Raw genomic sequence first — 22500 nt, forward strand, 5'->3', positions numbered from 1 at the left:
TAATATAATAATAATAATAACCTCATAGTAAAGTAGACATAGTGAAGTATTTTGCTTAATAGCAAAGCCGACTCGATTGGTTCATATTGCTCAGAATAGACCTCATACCGAAGTCCACGTTTTAATGGAGTTGCATGCGCGAGGTTGCAACTGTTGCGACTGTGCTCGATCACGCCGAACAGGTGCTTATACTGGAGGCTCTTGCGCAAACAGTTAAGTCACTGCATACCCGCCAATGATGAAGCAGGTTTCTGTATTAGTTTTAAGAAAACAGCCTTCCCGGCGCACAGGGTGCAGCCATTTAAAAAAAACTGGTGCCATCTCTGACTGGCCAAGATGAAATCGTATGCACGCTTCGAGCCTACATCGCATATGAGATGATTATGAGATGACATTGCATTTCCCACCACTATCACGAGACATTGTCTTTAGACGTTGACGGGCAGCGGGAGACATGCATCCACATCTCCCAAACTCAACGACGAGTGCTGCCAGTGCACATTTCGCCCCTAGCACCACACCACGTGGACAGCTCGCAATGCAAAAATAGGTAGGAATAGGTAATTGTGCTGGCATTTTTGTTTCAGTTTTGTAACGAGGGATTATAGCATCTGAAGGACTTGATTTCTTCTAGCCTACGGGAATACTTTTTTAGTTTGGTATAATTACGGACAATGCAAATAACTGTTTTTTGTGACATGCGGACATTTTTGGAGGGAATATAATCGAAGAGTCCCGCCGCCTGGTTTATTGTTTTGTGACCTGCATGTGGATGAGCTTTATTGAAGTTTCATGTAATAGGCCTACTGAACAGTGAACTGAAATTGAATATAGTCTATATGCCATTTTTACAACATGGACATTTTTCTCGGGTGCTATGAGTATTGTTTTGCACCGAGTAGGAAACGTTTGACGCCATGCCACTCACAGTGAGTGACCATGTTATTTCTCATCATTGTCGGCAAAGGGGTAGGGCCTTCAACCATAGCCTATTATATAGTTTATCTTTTTGTAGCCTGTAAACCAACCCCCTCGTGAAACTGTAACGCGCTTCACAAAGGAGTAGTGCCGCGGGTTTCAGCACCATGGACAGAGGGCGCAAGTCCATTTAGGCGGCAGGCATGTCGTTATTACTCCACGGCAAATGCCGTTTTTGGGGGAAACAAATATTAAAGTAGTCGCTATTTCTAAGTAGCCTATGTAATGGTCTACTTTGAGACTATTTTAGATTTGCCTATGAAATGCATCTCTCATGTGAAAGCAAAGGAGAGATAGGCCTAGATATCGCCCCCTGTTTATAATCGCAAATTACGCATGGCCACAGACAGCGCGGATACCCAGAACAGTTTCATATTCTAGATAAACCGATAGACCCGCTGATCTGTCTTTTTTAATACACAATGCACAAACACAGTAATAGACCATTTTCAATATAACTGTCCACTTTTTCCAGCCTCTCTACTAGAACCAAAATGGTTGGTAAGCCTACATCCACAAGCGAGAGCTGAGCCAGAACTTTAGTTGGACTCCCTCTATCTACGTCATAAAGGCTCTGCCAGTGAGGAGCCCAATACTTCAGAAGTAGCTGTAAAATGATACATTTTCATAAAAATATTGCAGTTTGGCTTTGTTATAGACTGTGAATTTCACATATATGTTTCAAAACACCTCTCCTGACAACATATATATATTTAGTTATACATTTAACCTAAACGTTACCCTTTAAGCAGCTGGATAGTCTGCTTTGAAGGGTCTCGGCAGCAGCACACTCGACTAGAAAAGCACACGGATCAAAAATATACTTTGTGTGCTCCGATCATGCCACCATCTCATTCGTGTCACTTTTCAGTAAGGTTGTAAACAAACCACGAACCTGTTTCAGAGTAGGATTTTGGATTTCTGATCTAATTAATGAAGAAACACCGCTAGCAAAGTTAACTATCGGTCACGGCAGGAGTGTTTTGACTAGCAGCTGATGGACGTGATTTTGTTAAGCTACTGAAGATATAAACGCCAAACGTTAATGTTACACATTGTTGTGGTAGCTTTGAAGATTACTACAGCCATCACGTTGTGTGATTTTCGTTTTCGTCTAGCAAGTTTGAGTCAGGGCTCAAAAGATATGAGAGCTCAGCTTACCATGGTGCTGGTTACAATGCCTATCGATACCCATGCGAGAAGAGCCCATAAACAACAGCTGTGATGCATCGCATGACCGTTCAGAAAATAAATACTTATATTCCAAATACTATGAATGGAGGTCTTTTTAATTTATTAGGGGTGAATAACTGCTGCGATTTGCAGTCACTGCTTAAATTACGCTGATATCTCAGCCAGAGTCCTGCACGGGTCCATTTTTTCATACCCGGACCCACCCATGCCCGTGCAGTGCATTACCCACCCACCCGTAAACCCGTGGTAATTTCAAAGTTAAATCCGTACCCACCCGGACCCGTTAATATTCTACCCGTTACCCACCCGTGCCCGTGAAAAAAATACTTCAAATCGAAAGTAGGCATGACGTGACTGATGTCATAACGGCTGCGGTGATGTCAAAAATAGGTAAAATAGATAGATAAATCTAAATTAGGGATGTGCATTTGATTGATGGACTCCCACCGTCATCCTTTGAAAACATGTAGCCTAAATTCCGCCGACGTATCATAAAGAGTTCAATACTTATTTACAGTGGCCTTCCATCTACAGCACCGGCAGGGGGGAGCAATAGCTAGAAAATGCTGTGTCGAGTGTAGGCTACACCTTCTGAACGTCCAGCAGCACGTTCAGGAAGAGGGAGTCTGTGCGTCCGTGACGAGAAATATTTCTCACTCCCTTCCCCTCCTTCCATTCTCGTGGCACGGCAAAGTAAACCCCACTGAACCGTTGTTCACTAGTTGGACTGCATTAGAACTAGTTAGCTGACAGTGTTGACAGACAGTATCCCGATTCGCACGGCTACAGGGGGTGGCTTTTACTTCGGAAAAGTTTGTTTTACAAATCCGAAGCAACGCCATATGAAACGACCCCCAAATAGTTGCAGATTATAGTGTAGTGGGCCAGATACAATCGCTTCAGCTAAAGAGTACTCATAGTTTACTTCGCTTGTTAGCTTATCATTATTAGCGTTAGAGATATTGAAATAACCTGCCATTGTTGACGCTGACATTGGCAAACAGCTAGGCATTACAAGTAGGCTAGCTTACCTTGCAGAAGTTTACGCTGGCCAAAATCAGACGCAAATTGATGTGACATTATTCCCGAACAGTTGCAGATGACAGTCCATGTTTACAAAACCATCACCAATTGCAGATTTACAGTGTCCACGATTTATTTATGAATGCCCAATGCCCATTCCTGAAATGCACAAGATGCGTGGCTTCTCCCTGGCTGTGTGTGTGTCGTGTCGGCGGGGGCGGGACGCTTTCAGACACACTCGTTTTGAAAATGAAAGATGAGCATCGTATCTAGAACTACCAGAGAAATTAGAATACAGGGGAGCTACTAGGTTAATTTAATGTAACCCTGCAGTAGTTTTCATTGTGACATTCGAGTATTCGTGCACATCCCTAATCTAAATAGATAAAAATCTAAATCTAAATCTAAATAGATAAAAAGAAAATAGCCTCCTAGTACTATGACCATTTTGATTGAAGTGCTACCCGAGCTACCCCCCGTATTTTAACCTACCCGCCCGCATACCCACCCGTGAACTTTCAGAACGTTAAAACCCCGCCCATTTGGGCAACTATTTACCCGTACCCCGTGGGTACCGTGGGTACCCGACCCGGTGCAGGACTCTGATCTCAGCATTGAAAGTTTATCTGGTCGACCTAGCAACTGTAACTAAAGAGGGCGGGGCTTAGCCAAAGGCGAATTACTCCAAAACTTCCACACTATCTGACTGCTGCCGCATTCTTCTCGCTTTGTATATCGTTGTCATGACGACGAGTCCATGCTTGTCGTCTGTCAAACCCAAGTCATCATATTCTGATTGGCTTTTGATAAATTCAGCTTCGCTGATAGGCAGATTACTTCCATGGCTTTAGACCCGCCTAAAGGGAGGAAAGTCCTCCCTAAGCTCCATTCACTTCAATGTTAAAAAGTAAAGCCCGCGCTACGGCCGAAATTTCACCATTTATAATGGAAGTCAATGAGGATGGAAGGGAGGACGGTCCTCCAAGGTCTATTATGTGAATTAGAAGCGCTAAAGTATATGTTTTTATCGCTAAATAGCTATAAAATACTAACAATTATATAACAAAGATATAATAATAACGTTTTGTTTTCTGTAATTTATAGCCTACTGGAAGATATGGCTTTATTATTTTGAGGGAGGATCGTCCTCCCTTTCCTCAATGGCAAATACGCCATTGGTGTGAGGGTGACACACGGGTGGGGACAGGATGTTGGGGAGGGCGGAGGACAGGGGGTTTTGGTGGCAGGGAAATGAGGTCACTGAAGTTTTGTTCACGGCATAGATATATTTTTTTTTTTAAAAGGGCAGAGAATATGCGCACATTCCACGAGTGCAGGTACTGGACCAAAAAGATTAAACTGAAAAGGAGTGCAAATAGTAATGCTACCAAATATGGGTTTATTGGCAATATGTTTTGCCCTTGTCCTTCATCAAACTGTAATACAAGCACAAACAAATCCACTGTAAGGCATCTGAGCACCGCTAGTAGTCATTTATTGGAAGGCAACCTATTAGAGACAGGCAGACAGGTTGTGGAGGTGTGGGGGAGTGAATGTGTATTTGTACGTGTACAGCTGTGTATGTGTATGTGTATGTGTATGTGTATGTGTATGTATGTCTGTATGTGTAGGCATATATGTACAGCACTGTATGTGTATGTGTGTATAGTGCTGTATGCGTTTGTGTTTGTGTATGTGTATGTGTTTGTATACATGTACGTGTACGTGTACGTGTACGTGTACGTGTATGTAATCGCTCATGTGCACATGTGCATGCATGCGTCTCCACCGCTCCAAGCCCCTGACCATGTGGTTATGGGTCCACGCATGACTCAACAACAATTCTTGTGTGCTCAGCATTACGTATCGCTTTATCTAGGCCACACAAGCACACACTATGTTGTACATGCATGACCTGTAGGTTTTTCAGAATTAAAATCATAATGACGTAGCATAAATGCTCCCCCACATGGAAAAATGTTTAGCCCTGATGAAATTTGACTCAATGACCATTCTTTTGTGCTCAGCATTACATATTCCTTTAAATAGGCCACCCAAACACACAGTGTTATACATACATGACCTGTAGGGTATTTTAATATTAAAATAACTATGACATAGCATACATACAACATGGATGTCACGTTTGCTTAACCCTGATGAAATTCCTGACGGGTAGCTTGTCATGGAAAGGATTTAAAGTCCGCTCCTCTATTTATTTATTTATTTATTTTATTTTTTTATAAATCCCCTAACACTCAGCTGACTGCACGCCAAAGTTAGAGAGGACAGGGACTTTGTATTGAGGAGAGGAAGAAGAAGTAGAGCTTACTCCCATGAGGTTTATGTTTGTGTTGTGTAGTTTTATTTTCAGACCTACTTACTTGCGGAAGGACATACTGTAGCCTGCTGAAGACAACAATAAAAAAGTTGGGGGCGACGGGTGGGGGGAGGGGTGCACAAAGTCACACAGCAGAGATTATTTGAAGGGCTAGAACAGGGGTTCCCAACCTTTTGCAACTTGGGGCCCATTTGAAATGTTCACAAATATTTGGGGCCCACATCCTATCCAAACAATAAACAATATAACCGAAAAAAAAATAGTCAACAGCCGCACACACACAAATATTATTTCCATTTTTAGAAAATGACTTCCAGGCCCACTTAACAATACATTCAGGGTCCACCATTGGGCCCCGGACCACAGTTTGAAAACCACTGGGCTTGAAGATGTCCCCTGGGGTGGTGGAGATGGGAGGGGTGGTGGTGTTGGGGGGAACAGTACAGTGGGTCGTAGAGAATGTGAGCAGAGCTTTGACTTCATGGGAAAGTGGAGCTGCGTTGGATGAGTGGTCAGCAACGCTGGGTCCCCAGACTCCTGAAGGATAGCTGTGCAACTTCCAGCACACACAGCTAGCTTTCAGCATGGCCTGACCATCGTCTCCTCAAAGACAAACACACAGACCGACGGACGGACCCACCACCAGGACCAATGTGGAGGAAACATTTCTAAGCCCCTATATTCTTTCGCCACATGTTGAAATGAAAACATTACATCAGTGTTAGAGGATCTATAAATGGAGTATGTGCTCACTGGTGTGACTGAGTAGGGTGGGGGGTAATGGTGATGGTGGTGGTAGTGGGGGAGCGAAGGTGTTGGGAAGGGTCAGCCTTTGCATGTAATCTCCTTGTAGCCTTTTAAGTCTGTGTCAGTCACTGACAGTTAATTACTGGTATGTGTGACATATTGCTTCAGTGAATACGGAGTTTTGCATCGACCTATTTCGTCCTGAAGGTGCCGTTTACTTTCCTTGCCTGAGGGTTTTTTCCACATGCAGAATTGAAATGTGAAAAATGTGAGGTTAAAAACAGAGGTGGCAACATGGTTATTAAAGAAACACAAAAACAGGTGTTTCCAGTTATTAGGTAAAGTTATCATCGAAATTTGACAGGATTTACTTTTTCCATCTTGAAAGCTTGACGGTTGGCGAGATTTTGTTCTTGCATTCCTCTCGAGCACTTTATCTGAAAATGAGGTAACGTGCTATCATTTTCGCAGTCGTAATTAAAGGAACTTGAGCAGAAAAACGATTCCATCATCGCGTTGGTATTTATGAAACACCTTGGCCCTTAAGCTCTGTGTAAGCGCTCCCCAGTGAAGCAATAAGAGGATTGGTGAATGGCTTTTTTATTTTACTTCTTTTCCACACACAAAGCTTCAGTATGAAAAACAACATTCTTCCCGGCAGTGTGAGGCTGTGTCGGTGACGTGTCGATGTGAGTTACTCGTCGAGATGAGCTACTAAGCCATTACAACGCACTACAGTCGCGACCCTTAGAGTTAGCGTTAGCGTTAGGTTTTGGGCTATGCTAACACTCTGTCGGTAGCACATCTTGACGAAGCAGCAGCCCGTCTCGCCAGAACAGGCTTGTCTTATGTTTTTTTTTTACTTTTTTTCCACACATAAAGGTTCGGTAAGAAAAACAACATTCTTGCAGGCAGTTTGAGGCTGCACAGGTTCATTGGACATGATGTGTCTCTCTGGCTACATAGTTTCCAGGCCCGGTTCCCCCCCGTGGGGGACTCCAGTGCGACAGCAGGAGAGGGGCTTTGTGTTGTCAGCACATCAGCCATGCTGCAGGTTAGGCCCAGAGCAGCAGTGCTGTGCACAAACACACACAAACACACACACACGCACACACACACATGCCGGCACGCATGCACATATGCATGCATGCACACACACACACACACACACACACACACACCAAAGATTCAGAGAAACACACACAAAGCAAAACAAGCACCTAGAGGGAAGCGAAATCGCTGCTCAAGGACAAACCGGTCAACTTGTGCTTTTTTCCCTTTTTGCTTTTTTGTGCTCGATGTGCCTACGCATTATAGTTGGCCTTGCCCCTCTGTGGATGTGAGCAAAACAAGTTTTTTCCTGACTGAATGAAATAGTGCTTTTGTGAAGTGCAACTAATTTGCGCATAGCCTCTTATTGTCACCAAAATTGTAATGCCGTCTTAATCTGTTACTTAAGGCTATTAATAATGTCTTCACAATGTTGTTACGATTTAGTTAAAGAGTCTTTCCAGCAAAGAGTGGACATGCCTGCCAATGGCCCCGAATGAACAAAGACATTACCTCTTGCATGCAGACCCTCTATTATAAATGTGTTCAAATGTTCTTATCCCAAAAGAGGATTTTGACTGGTCCAGGTGCATGAAAAAGTAGACAAAAGGTGTAGACATGACTCAAAAGAAGGTACATAAAAGATAATGACCTGTCATTGCAATAAATGGCATAGCGGTGTTAGGATTTAGTTGTGATTCTATCTGCACCAATAGACTGCTAGAATTTAAAAAGAAAACAACGATGCAAAAAAACCAGCTAGGGGCTTCTGGAAATTGATTTTCAAAATGGCTGTATGGCTGACTACCTCGACTGACACGACAACCACAATAATTTATTCTGCACTCACAGAGATCCAAAAGAGCAGCGGTGGTAGCGCAGGGGGAGCAGGAAGAGGGTTGGGCATGCACGTCCTGTGTCAGTCAGACTCCCAATCAGGATCGTGAGTCAGCATATTTCATATCACTGCAGCCCTGAAAGCAAAACAGCACGTACCGGTAACCAGCAATAGCACCAAAACTTTTCCCCAATGCCCTGCAGATGAGATAGAGTCGTGGCTTCCTTTATAGTAGGACAATTTATAGCCATGTTCACCGAGGTTACAAAGAAAACTCCCACACCCTGTCCTCATTTGCACTATTTAAACCAGAGCCTCTGTTATAACCTTATTGTCATCAAAATAGTTATCAAGTCTGAATCGCTTACTTCAGACTCTCTGCATTGTCATAGGCATGTTGTTATGATGTAGTTGAGTGTTTTCGGCAAAGTGTGAATAGGCCCTTCGACGGGCGCATCTGCTGCATGAGGGTATCGGCAAGGTTTCCATCTAGGAACATCATCAGGGAACTTTCGAAAAGATAGACATGTACCCAACATGTATTCTCAGCACTTTGTTACTGAAAGCTCATGAAGTAGTTTGCACATGAATAACAGTAGACTGCATAATAAGGATAATTGACTGCATAATAGGGTAGACTGCATAATAAGGATTCTTGTTTCTTGATGTTTCTTTTTTTTTCTTTTTTAATATATTTTTAGGGGCTTTTATGCCTTTATTTGACAGGACAGTCTGAGATGGTGACAGGAAGCGAGTGGGACAGAGAAACCGGGGTCCCCGTGGGCATACAAGCCCAAATGTGGGGGGCTTAGCGTGCTGCGCCACAGTGTTTCTTGATGTTTCATACAGCAAGATGAAGTGGATTTGGTCTCTTTTTTATCATGTGTAGTCTCTCAGTGCACACCATTTCCCCTTCAGAAAACATGTGATTTACAGGAATTCATTTTGCTAACGTACGTATTGGTCATACCATTCTGACCATGGCCGACTTAGGGACCAACAGAGGCTGTGTCTTAGCACCTGAGCATCAAGTTGTTATGACATAGCGTTATTTCTCAGTTTTTTTTAACTGTGCATGTGACAGACGGAGTAAGAGTAGACAAGATCTCTCATTTGTTCAGCTGATGCTTGTCCGCAAAAGGAGGAATAAACCCGCCTAGTGGGGTTTTTACCATTCCTCATTCTCCATCTCATGATGTGTGTGCAGTAATAAAGATACGCAGACGCACACACGCACGCGCACACACACACACACACACACACACACACACACACACACACACACACACACACACACATGAACACACATGCACGAATGCATAGACACAAACACACACACACACAAACACACACAAACAAACACACATGTGCTCAGAGGTGGACGTTCGTGACACCAGATAGAGGAACTGAACTGGCAGGCATAAATGTTCCATTCAAAGCGCACGGCTGTTTCATTTCACCCCATTCCGAGACTGGGATTTGACTTGAGCTGAAGCCTTCTCTGTGATAGCTAGCCTTCGCTGTGATCTAGCCTGCCTGCCTGTCTGCCTGCCTGCTGCGTGGCGTCGAAGAAGCTGAGATCCTAAGCCTCCTCTTCTCTACTTCTTTACCTCATTTTGACGGCTCTCGGCCCAATGGATATCACACTCTGGCAAAGAAGACAGCGGAGGTAAAAGAAACAAAATGAAAAGGAAAAATTTTGATTTTTTTTTTTTTAAGTGTTTTCAGAGCAGTTCTCTCTCCCTCTCCCTCCTCCCTCACTCCCACTCTTTCTCTCTTTACCTCTCTCACCCCTCTCTCTGTCTTTCTTTCACTCTCTTATTACTCCTCTCTCTTCCCCCCTCTCTCATGATCTCCTTCCCTCTTTCTTTCTTTCCCTCTTTCTCTCTCCTCTATCTATTTGTCTCTCTGCTCTTATTCAGCCCCTCTCTCTGATTGAGTGTGTGGGAGAACTGAGAAAGGCTCTTTTGTGGGGGCCGGAGGAGTCTCTAGATGAATGTGTTGTGCTGCTGAGCCGTGTCCAGGCCAAATTGTGTGCTGGGTGTGTATGTGTGTGTGTATGTGTGCTTGTGTGTGTCCGTGTGTGTGTGCGTGCGTGCGTGAGTACGGGTGTGCGTGCGTGTTTGTGCTTGTTGGGAGTGAATGTGTTTTTTTGTGTTTATGTGCCTTCCTTTCCTCTTCGATTGATAATCTCTATGTGTTCCATGCACACTATTATCTATTGTCACAGGTAGCACAGAAAGGGAAGTGTACCCTACTCTCCCAAGAGCTGTTGCACTTTGAAAAAAGCATTACGCCACCACCCACTCTCTCTTTCTCTCTCTCTCTCTCTCTCTCTCTCTCTCTCTCTCTCTCTCTCTCTCTCTCTCTCTCTCTCTCTGTGTCTTTCTCTCTCTATTTCTCTCTCTTTCTCTCTCTGTCTCAGTCTCTGTCCCTATCTCCCTCTCCCTCTATCTCTAACTACCCCCCCCCCTCTCTCTCTCACTGTAAGAAGAAGGGGGCCCCTCCGCTAGTGGCAGGGGACTGACAGGAAAAGGACTGGTGTCAGGGGTCACCACTGCTCCCAAGGAAAGCATGAGTTAGCGCAGAACAGGAAATAGTAGGGGAAAAGAGGAAAAAAAGACCAACGAAACAAAAAGCTAGCAGCTGCTTTGACTGAGCTCAAATGAGAAAGAGACCGTGAGACAGAGATAGACATAACAAGAGAGGCGAGGGAGATTTGAAAAAAAGACACCCATCCCTTTTTGAGACGTACAACTGTAGCGACCTTTAGTTGCCAGTTTTAGCGACCTTGAGGTGACGCTTTGAGCTGAACTTCAACCATGAATCTGCTTCCTGAGTGTCACAAGAGCCAGGGCTTCACGCTGCGTGGAGAGATGTCGCGACGAGACCAGCGCTACCGTAGCCGACTGTGGGGGAGAAAGTAAGTCTTTTCGGCACACATGGGCTGGGTCAAGGAGTGGCTATGGCTAGGTAAGGGAGGGGAAGTTAGGTGTTTTGGAGGTTTGGGTGAAGGGGTAAGGGGGGTGAAGGGTTGGGGGTGGAAGTGAGGGTCAAAAGTGAAAGAGGTTTCACTGATAGCGAGGTGCAGTGACAGGAAACAAAGTGGTCCTTTGATTTTATTCATGATACTTACGCTTAGTGGACGGCAGTTTTCGTTGATGTGAAAGATATGTGCATATGTGTATGTACTGTATGTGAAAAGCTTTCATATAAATGCAGTAAAAGAGATTGTATGGTGAATCTACAAAAAGTGTTTTCAAGAGACCAGTAAACTAACGATTCTATTTACTTCTTGGGTACTAATTGGGATGTCACACTTAGCCTTCTAGCTCATTTGATGAATATACAGCATATCTGTTTTATACAAACATAGATAGATAGAGGAACCATACTGAGAGCATCAATGTGTACTTTAGTGGTTCAGAGACCAGGGTAGTTTCACATCCTTTTTTTCTCGCAAGACCCTGGGCAGATATAGCTACGTGACAAAGCCACAATGACAGAGAGAAAGAGGCAGCTCAGTGTTTTATCATTCTCTTTTCACCAAGTCCACCCTGAGAGCGGTGGGTGAGTGACTCACAGTGAGCTCGTGTCAGACGCAGACGGCATACACCTGTTTCCCATCTCCTCCCCATCATCAAAGAGCTCTCTAGTCATAGTGGCACAGCGTTCACTTCACAAGCCTTGCTTGCGTGCCTCGCTGCGATGGGAAAGATCATAGTTTATATTGCTCTCACCCGATGGACTGACTGTCCTGCGCCTGGCTTTTAAAGTCTTATTTACATCATTACAAAGCTTGCCCCACCTCCCTTCTTTGAAGTGTGTGTGTGTGTGTGTGTGTATGCATGTGTGCGTGTGTGTGTGTGTGTGTGTGTATGCATGTGTGCGTGCGTGCGTGCGTATGTGCGTGCGTGCGTGCGTGTGCGTGCGTGTGCGTGCAAAAGTGTGCATGCGAGTTGTTAAGCTGAGCTGCCGACCACCAGTTCCTCTTTAAGAAACTTTCAAACGTCGCCATTATACATGTGTGGGATTAGAGCTTGTCTAAACATTGACTGAAATGCTCGTCATCTACCCCTAAGACCAGCATGACTTTATGTTTTAATATTGCTGTGCTTTTTCCTGGCGTGACGGACATGTTTATCCTGCCTGTCATGAGACTGTACTGTAAAACAACATTTCAGTACTACTTCAACACTTTAGAGAGTTGATTTAACATCTTCGAGAGTGTATTTGGTTCCTGAGTACTCTCTAAGTGTTGAATTAGCCCCGAATTGTGTTTACTGTGTATGGGGGTTGGGTTGGGTTGTCTTACAGATGATTGTTGTTGAGATTGTTGACTGGCGTGAGGATTGTTGCTAGCATGAGATTGTTACTACCATAGCTTGTTCTCACAAGGTCACACACACACACACACACACACACACACACACAGACACACACACACACACGCACACACACACACACACACACACACACACACACACACACACACACACACACACACACACACACACACACTCTCTCTCTCTCTCTCTCTCTCTCTCTCTCTCTCTCTCTCTCTCTCACACACACACACACACACACACACACACACGCACGCACAGAGGTGAGCTCATAACATCACGGAAGAAATTAAACATGCAACCCCGGGATTAAAAAGTCTTTGTTCCGAGCCGCAATGTGCTGTACTGTGCCGTGTTGTCATCTACTCCTCCTCTCCACTCTCCTCCCTGTGTCTTGTTCCCACACACACACACACACTAGAGACCGACCGATATGGGTTTTTCTATGGCCGATGCCGATGCCGATATTTAGAGGTCAGAGTCAGCCGATGGCCGATGTGACCAGCCGATTTTTTGGGCCGATTTTTGGGGCCGATATGCCATCATATTATCCTTAATTGGCATGCTAAAAATATACCGGTATATAAACAATATTCTTTTTCATTTATTTATCCATAACATATGTATTTTATTAATTAAAAGTAACATATGTTCTATTTACACCCTTAATATTCATATAGATAGGCCTAGTAGAAATATTATGTAGGCCAGGGCTGTCCAAACTTTTTTAGTGAGGGCCGAATACAGGAAAATAAACAAGGGGCCGGGCCGCACATTAGCTGTGAGATGACCGGTTCAATGTAACAAATACACAAGGGAGGCAAAAGCTGTCTGATGGCCCATGATTTATTTCCAATATTTTCAAGAGGCAATGTAAGAAAAGGTAACACAAATTGCATAAATATTGTGTCAGTGTAATACACTTGTATGAATTATCCACATGTAGGGGAGCACGGGGCACAAACTAACGGGGGGCAAGATGTAACACGGACTTTTTATCAAGACGGACCAATCATTTTCTGCCTACTTTTGTAAACACGACTGTTTCAGTCAACAGAAGCCTTCAGAAAAGTTTCAAATATTTTCGTTGAGATTTCCTTGAGTTATTCCACAAAGTGTGTTTTAGCACCCTGAAAGTGTTTTTTTCCACGTCGCTTGTTTTTTGATTAGTGAAGCAAGGGTACAAGCTACCAAAACTATTCCGATATTGCAGGATACTGTGTTTTCTCAGTTACAAAATGATACCATAATGAAGGTTGTTGCTACTTCGTAGCCAGTGCTAGGTTGACAATAATCATGGGCGAGGCTAAGGGGGCTAGTTGTAACACGGTAAATGTCAGTGAAATTCTCATTCTTGTCAATGGTAAAATAAAGGTGAAATAAAATTGGCACACAAATGCAAACCTATCACATTTTATTTGAAGTATGGCTCTATTTATTTAAATATTATTCATAATGAGTGTTTATAAAAGTTATTATTAAGCTATACTGTGAGATTGGATTTTGTGATTTTTAATGACTAATAAAATTAAAGCCTCTAACAGGGGCGCCTGCAGACTTGATCAGTAAGGTACGCACCAACCCCCCCCCCCAAAAAAAAAAAACCACCGGAGAAGAAATGACAGCGGACGATGACACCGGAGGAGAACAAAAAATATAGGATTGGAGTATAGTCAGTATGTCTGGGGTGGTTTTCTTTATCAGTCGTCAATTTTTATTATTGCTTTAGGCTAGGAAACAAGGTAACTTGTTGACGTTGACAAGGTGTTGGCCTATACGGTTTTGAAAACCTTTTGGCTATATTGGCGTTTCACTTCTGTGGGTGCAGCCATGCATAGGCCTACGCTTACTATTACTATGTTTTTTTTTTTTTTTAACTGCGACATTGAACTGCAGCGACTTCCCCGACTATGCTACTACGAAGGCCTGCATGCACTTGTGTTCTCTCTCGTGCATGGCATGGGGATGAAACATAGGCTATGGCAGACGCCATCAAGATACAACTTTTCAAGTGTTACTATACTTTTCGACTCGGGTAGAAAGTTGGCGCAGAGGTGTCTGCTGCAGCATGATGAATGAAGTTCACGTCACAATGGCTGAGCTGGGACCATAAAAAGCCCGGGCACGTTGTGCAAGAAAAGGCAGAAAGCGACTACATCTGCCTGTTAACCCACCGGGGAGTGCACTGAATGTTAGTCCAGGCTGATAACAAATGCGCAATAGAGACAGAGCACTCACAAGAGAACCACGCACTCGCACACAAATCGCAGAATGCTGTTCATGTCAGCAAACAGGAAAACGTGCGCAATAAGCATTAGAAAACACCCAAACTGCATGTCATCAAAACATGCAGAATTGCTTTAGAACTAATGCTTTCCTAAACATAATATATTTGCGTAGCACACAGCTAACCAGCTGTCAGTGCTGCCGTCCGAAGCTAGTAGGCTACAAAGCAAAGTTCCGTACCTCTCATAAAACCGTCTCTGTAGAAAGCCACAATACACAGAACGGTAACCAAAATACTTTAGGAAATATGACACCAGAAGCAAAGTACCCTATAATATTTGCCGCGGCGGGCTCAGTGATGAATTCAAACAGCTTAGCCTACCTGTACTGCTACCATCCAATGCCTTCTTCCTAGCCCACATGACAACTGGATTTTGGCTACGATTGAAACTTGTCACTTTCAAGACATTAACTTCGGTTATTTGATTTTTCTGCCATCAGCGACGCCACGACATAGGCTATGTGTTATTCCAAGTGGGAAATGGAGAGCTGTCTTTGCTAACTAGAACTACTAGACTTAAATTTGTGGGCTATGTCTGACTGGAGGTAGCCGCTCAAGTTAGAATTCCGCTGATGGAACTAGAACTTGTTACTGTATCTTTTTTTCAGGAGCGCGCGAGTTTTACGCACAGAAGCAAAAAGCAGGCTATCTGCCTTTGTAAATTAATGGTGCCCAACCATAGTCTCTGCTCTTTAATTTGCTTCATGCTGCTTCTTCTCATATAATATGTTGCATTGTCACAACATTCATAGAAGACACAATAGGCGTAATATTTATTTAAAAAAAAAAAAAAAAAAACTTCCTCCACTGGTGAAGGTACGCACAGTGCGTACGGCCGTACGGCTCCAGGCGCCCTTGGCCTCTAAAGCTTATTTATTTATTTTTTTATTAGTGTCTTTGGTAAGAAAGTATCTTTAAGTATCGTAAATGTATAAACAAACACACTTGTGGTGAAATTATACTGAATTCATTGTTTTAAATACATAGCCTATTTTCAGCATGTGTTACAACTAATCCTCCCCCTGTTACAACTTACACTACCTGTGGGGTAAAATGTAACATTTTACATCCTCCACAAACAGTGAAAATGTAAAGCAATGGTAGGTTTTTATAACAAACCACCAGTGCTAATATGTAACAGAGATGTGTACGTTTCATGTGTTAAAAAAATAAATAACGTAACTGCCTTATATGTGAAGATATCAGCTCAAAAGCAAAAACCGTTACTTTGTGCCCCCCTCTCCCCTACATGGTTAATAATTAAGCTTATTATTAATTGTTATTTATTATTATCTTGTTATTTTATTGTTGCCTACAATCAATCAGTGCATGTTTATAAGCTGTTTAATTTGTATTTAATTCTTATTATAGCCACCACTACTTCCCTGGCACTTCATGGGTCAATGTGAAACTCGTGCTGATCCAATCAGATCAAGTGCCTCTATCTCACATGCACGCAGGCAGCGATGTAAACAAAGGCAGCTCTCCTCTCTGTGCCTCCCTCAGTTTAAATGAGCAAGTTCTGTCGTAACCTAGCATGTTTAGCTAACTTGCTACAGCCACAGAGGCAATTTTACAGGATGGATTCACAAAGCTATCAAAAAATAATGTCACTTATGCGCAACATGCTTACAGTATAGCATGATACTATTCCAACTGTGGGTTAAAGTCACAAATAAAAGTGCTAAGCAATCGCTAACGCTAACCGCTATTCAGTTTGAAGTATAAGCAGCTGTAGGAAGGCTATGGTAAAAGGCACTCGTGGTCACACACCACTAGCAACTTTGATTTCAACTCCGTTGCCGTTGAAAACAAATAGACATGGAGTGAAAGTCAATCACATGTCAGACTTGCATCCTTTTTTGTTAAAATTTCGCTTAGATTTTTACTTCCTATTGTATTTTTTAGAGGTAAACTTCACACTGGTTACCACCAGCATTAGGGCTCCCAGTAGCTGCCCGCTGATGTGCCTGAGAGAGGTGTGCCTGATAGAGAGGTGTGACGTTCACGGAGCCGGTTCTTTTGAACGGCTCCCTGAAGTGAACTATGGGGGCAGGATCACAGCTGGGGGAGCCACTCGACTGTTATTTTGTTCGTTTTTCATTCATTTTAAGCACGTGACCTCGACCTTAAAATCGGCGCAACCAAATGAGAAAACCGATTCATTAAAAAATAGCAAAAATCGGCCGATTAAATCGGCCGGCCGATCGATCGGTCGGTCTCTAACACACACACACACACACACACACACACACACACACACACACACACACACACACACACACACTCTCTCTCTCTCTCTCTCTCTCTCTCTCTCTCTCTCTCTCTCTCTCTCTCTCTCTCTCTCTCTCTCTCTCACACACACACACACACACACACACATACACCAGCCAGGCAGCCTGGCAAATTAAACCTGGCTCCGGAAGGATGTGCGGATTTGTTGGGCAGATGTTGTCCTGGGGCAAACAGGAACGGAGAAAAGAAATAAATAACTATCTCCAAATGAAATTAGAAAAGAATGTGTGCTCAGATGCACTTCCTCTCTACCTAACAGATGATGGGGGGAATAGTCAAACTCCAAACTCTCTCAAAGGAGACAAAAAAGTAACATGCATTTTTTTCTGCCTCAGTGTAAGTAGAGTAGAAATGTGGTAGAGAAGAATAGATTAGAGGCACTATCACTTTTCTACCTAGCAGATGATGGCGGAAATAGTCAAACTCCAAACACTCTTAAATGAGAGAAATACAGTCAGCATTACTCTCTGAAAGTAACACATACAGTTTTATGTGTCAGTGTAAGTATAGAGTAGAGTAGAGAAGGGCAGGGCACAGATACTCTCTCACTTCCACCCCTTCCTAGCAGATGATGGGGGGGGAATAGTCAAATTCTAAACACTCATATTTTTTGTTATTCTCTATGTATGTACAGTATTGTTTTTGTACTAGTGTAAGTAGAATATAGTAGAGTACATTGGGGCATAATAAAGTAAAGTACAGTAGAGATATTTTATCAATTCCCGTGGAAATTCATAAATTTAATATGCTTCTGATATGTTTATGATATGCTTATTGTTATGATACTTGTGTTCGTTTCGATACTGTAGTCGTAATTGCTTGGAAGTCTGCAACTTAGTAACAGTGGCAGTTGATGACATCATGCCATTGAAAGGCGAATCCCTGTTGCGCAACTTCTTCCAAAATAGTGGCCATTGTCTCTTGGCACATTTGACTGAAAAGTTTTTATAGTCCTGCCTCGGCTTGCCTTTTGCACAACTTGTTCCAAAATAGTGGGCATTGCCTCTCAGCACATTTGGCTGAAAAGTTTTAATAGTTCAGCCTTGGCTTTTACTGAAAGAGTGTGGCGGCGTCTGGTTGAATGTCTTCATCCGGCACTGAAATGCCAGGTTAAATAGTCTGGACAGGCACTCTGTCTTCTCATCCAGATAGTGTGTAGTGTGGTCAGTTACTAAAAGGCCAACATCTTGCACAACCCCTTTCCAAAATAGTGGGCATTGTCTCTCAGCACATTTGACTGGGAAGTCTTAATAGTCCGCCTTGGCTTTGCTGAAAGAGCGCTTGGCGTCTATTTGAACTGGACTGAACTGAATTCTGAACTGAAAGGTCGGGCTAAGCTTTCTGGGTCATTGGTGGAGCTATTGCGGGGTACGAGCAGGGCATTTGCCCCTGGGCCCAGAGCCCTCCAGCATTGGTGGTGGGGGCCGTATTGTGAACTTGGCACACCGTATTGGGGGCCCCGATCACTGCTCTGCCTTTGGGCTCTGTGAAAAATTGTTCCGTCACTGGTCTGGGTAGTGGTCTGTCTGCTGGTGCAGACGGTGGTGTGGTCATTTACGGAAACTTTCCCCTTTTGTTTCACAAGACGCGCACTGACATTCACAGTGGAAAAGTCACCCCTCTTTTTGATAAGAAGCACAATGGCCTTCTACTCTAAGCCTGGCCCCGATAACACGCCCTATGTTTTCCCTTCCCATACAGCGCTTGGAAGTAATCTCACTTCAGTGTGCGCCTGTCCCCTTCTCTCCTTGCTTATTCTTGTACAGAATGTCCTTGTGTTTGTGTAAAGGCCTTTAATTCCCAAGGCTGACGTGAACAGAACTTTTGTTTTTGTTGTTTGTTGAAAGCCTTGGCGTTGGCACACACACACACAACTCCTGTCCTGGTTGGCAGGTATTACGTGTCTCCTGTGAGTGACTCACAGAGTGGTGGGAGTGGTTGCACAGGAGAACAGCAACGGCTGCTTCTCTCATTAGCCCCCCTCCACCACACATGTAGACACATATTGTAGGATGGATTGGCAAACACACACGCAGACAGACCCCTAGACAGACAGACAGACAGAATGTGCAATGAGTCACAGGCTGTCCGACAGGGGCTTAGTAGACAAAAAGAACCAACCAGCACTCATACACACATGCATGCACACACGCTCACATACACACACAGACATCATCACCCCTCCACAGTTAATCTTAGATCTCTTACTCTCTTTTCTCTCTCTCTCTCTCTCTCTCTCTCTCTCTCTCTCTCTCTCTCTCTCTCTCTCTCTCTCTCTCTTTCTCTATCTCTCTCTCTCTCTCTCTCTCTCTCTCATTCCCCCCCCCACACACACACACACACACCGCACGGTCCTCTGTACCTGCTGTGGTCTGATGCACCGCATTCTAATTCTGGAACGACAGATATGTTCCGGAACAAACACAGCTACAAAGCTCAACAGCAGCTCACATTGGCCCCCACAGTAGCCACCCCTCCCGGAATGTCGGCAAAACAATTCCAGGCACGCCGCTGTGTTGCTTTTTGAAAAAAAAGCTCAAAGAGCTTCCCTTTTTTAGCCTTTGTTGTGTTTGTCTGCCTGTTGTTGTTATTGTTGTTATTGGAACAGGGAGCACATGCCTGCTGTTATGCCACGCGTGGTTTTGTGTTGAATGGTATGTGCTCACGTTGGCACTCGAGGGGTTAACCCCCGAGACCGGCTTGCTGAGCTTGCAGTAGGCGAGAGTTCCAAGCCTTTCCTATTGGCCGGCTCTTGATTTCCTGGGAGGACCCCGGGTGATTGCGAAGGCTTCGAGGCTTCGAGGCAAGGGCGAGGGGAGGCGGGGCCTAGGACTACTCCTGGGATGAAGTCATGGCTGTCTAGCAAAGGCGATGACATCATCCTCTCATTGCTATTCCTCTCGGCAAGAGGAGAGAGGAGCAGAGAAGGAGAGAAGGGGAGGAGCTGGGGCAAGTGATGAATGCATGCTGTTTTTTTTCCTTCCTTTCACCCGATTCCCCCCTACACAGACGCACATACAGAGACAGTGAATCACAGACGTACGCACATACACATACAAATACAGACAGACACACACATACAGATACAGACATACACACACACAATGACACACATACAGACACAGATTTAGACGTATACACATGCATGCGCGGGCTGGGCGCACACACATATAGACACACACACACATACATACAAATGCACTGACACACATGTACAGATCTATGCACACACGCGCGTGCACACACACACACACACACACACACACACACACACACACACACACACACACACACACACACACACACACACACACACACACACACACACACACACACACACACACACACACACACAAAGCCCTCCACCCCCCCTATTTCTGGGGTTGCAGCTCATAGGCAGCTGAGTCTTGCCATAAACAGGGTTTAATGCCTGCAGAAGAGGGGGTACCGAGGGGGTACCCAGCTGGCAGTCAGGCAGGCAGGCGAGCCTGTTTGTTTGGCCTCTGGATGCCTGTGCTGTGCTCTGCTGGTCTTTTGTCTGCGGTTCTGACACCACTACCACCACCCCAATCTCTACCCCCACCCCCAAATGCACCTCCGCACACACACACACACGCACGCACGCACGCACGCACGCACGCACATGCACGCACATGCACGCACGCACGCACACACAAAGACACAGAACACACACACACACACACACACACACACACACACACACACACGCCTCTTCCCTTCAGCTCAATACCCCCCCAATGCCCACCACCCCTATCCCATATCCCCTGTCCCCCAATACCCAGCCCCTTTCCCAATACCCCCTTACAAATGCCCTCCCTCCTCCAGCTTGTTGTGAAGACATGCTTAGATCTATGCTGGGAATTCCCCCCTCCTCCTCCTCCACCTCCTCCTCCTCCTCCTCCTCCTCCTCCTCCTCCTCCTCCCACGTCCTCCTTCCCCTTCCCCTCTTGTTTATTATTGTATGGCAGTGGCACCCCAAGAATGTGGCGCTCGCAAAATCCTCTTTGGAGGGGGTGGGATTGTGTGTTTGTGCGTGTGTGTGTGTCCGTCCGTGTGTGTGTGTGTGTGTGCGTGCGTGCGTGTGTGCATGCGTGTGTGCGTGCATGCATTTCTACATGCTTACTTGCTTGTGTTTGTGTGTGTGTGTGTGTGTGTGTGTGTGTGTGTGTGTGTGTGTGTGTGTGTGTGTGTGTGTGTGTGTGTGTGTGTGTGTGTGTGTGTGTGTCTGTGTGTGTGTGTGTGTGTTTGTGTGTGTGCCAGTGTGTGTGTGTGTGTGTGTGTGTGTGTGTGTGTGTGTGTGTGTGTGTGTGTGTGTGTGTATGCGTGTGCGCGTTGGAGGGGAGAAGGGTGCACCCTTGTTGTTGGTGTTCTGTTGTTGTTGGCGTGCATTGGAACGTTCTGTCCTGAACATAGCATTTCTCTCTGCTTGGCTGCCATATTTTTCTCTATCTGTGTAATTCAGTGGTTCCCAACCTTTTTTTTGTGAAAACAATGCCGCTTCAATTCACTTTCCCAACACCATTTGTGACCCCCTCTGCCGTCTTACTCTCAACGCCCCCCCCCCCTTAAGTGCTCTCTAAGGCCTGTAAAGCCCCCGTTGAGAAACACTAATGTAGCTGATACACGGGCTATTATTGAGCAACAGCAGTGTGAGTATTGTAGCCACATAAAGCACGGCGTTCCACCTGTAGGACACTGTAATAGTCATTGAAAACCATAGTGCTACACTACTATGATATAACACAGGGCCTGTAGTATTGTAGTATGACTTGGTCATTGCCAATCTAGTAACAGCAAATGTATAACGCTGTGCCTTAACGGAATAAGGCATACCACCAGGCCAGGATCTCCCCAGCACACTTTCTAGTTGAGGCCGCCACCTTGACAACATTCATCTACCACCTTGCCTATGTTTCCTGTGGAGATGGAGATGTTGGACTCCTTTTTTTTTGGCTATTTGTTTTTAGGGGTTCCATGACGTCTTTTTTATGAACAAACTGCAGAGCATGGTCTTTCCAGTGATGATAGTCACATCATGTCCATGATATCGGCCAAAACAACTGGAAAAATTGTGATTTTGTTTTAAACGCATAAGCTATTTATTTTTAGGGATTGCATATGAAACTGCACAACCATCTTTTACAGTGATAGTAGGCCCATGTCCCTGATACAGACCAACTCCCCCACCTTGTCTAGCAAATGTTCAGGGGGGGAAACGGGAACACCGCTGGGCATTAGTGGGCAGCAGTGTGAATACAGCTGACTATTATTAGGCGGTAGTGGCATCACCACATGGTCACATGGCTGCCTGAATAGAGGCCAGTATCACCCGGTCTAGAAGCTCACCTCAGCCTTGCACACCGCAGCACGCACACACACA

At 44.6% G+C, this 22500-nt stretch overlaps 1 protein-coding gene across 3 annotated transcripts in view; it reads left to right on the forward strand.

Moving 5' to 3' along the window:
- Window positions 1–22500, forward strand: part of limk1a (LIM domain kinase 1a) — a 90656-nt gene that overhangs the window by 16766 nt on the left and 51390 nt on the right. The window contains exon 1 of one of the 3 annotated variants that reach the window (XM_063205118.1): window positions 9506–9840. The exons of 1 other annotated variant lie outside the window; for it this stretch is intronic. In XM_063205118.1, the coding sequence (XP_063061188.1) occupies window positions 9806–9840 (35 nt within the window). In that variant the 5' untranslated portion in view covers window positions 9506–9805. Of the gene's footprint in view, window positions 1–9505; window positions 9841–10672; window positions 11095–22500 lie in introns of those variants that run through there. One more of the 3 variants, XM_063205115.1, reaches the window with a different exon arrangement.

This window comes from Engraulis encrasicolus, chromosome 8 (assembly GCF_034702125.1).
Source record: "Engraulis encrasicolus isolate BLACKSEA-1 chromosome 8, IST_EnEncr_1.0, whole genome shotgun sequence".
NCBI lineage: Eukaryota > Metazoa > Chordata > Actinopteri > Clupeiformes > Engraulidae > Engraulis > Engraulis encrasicolus.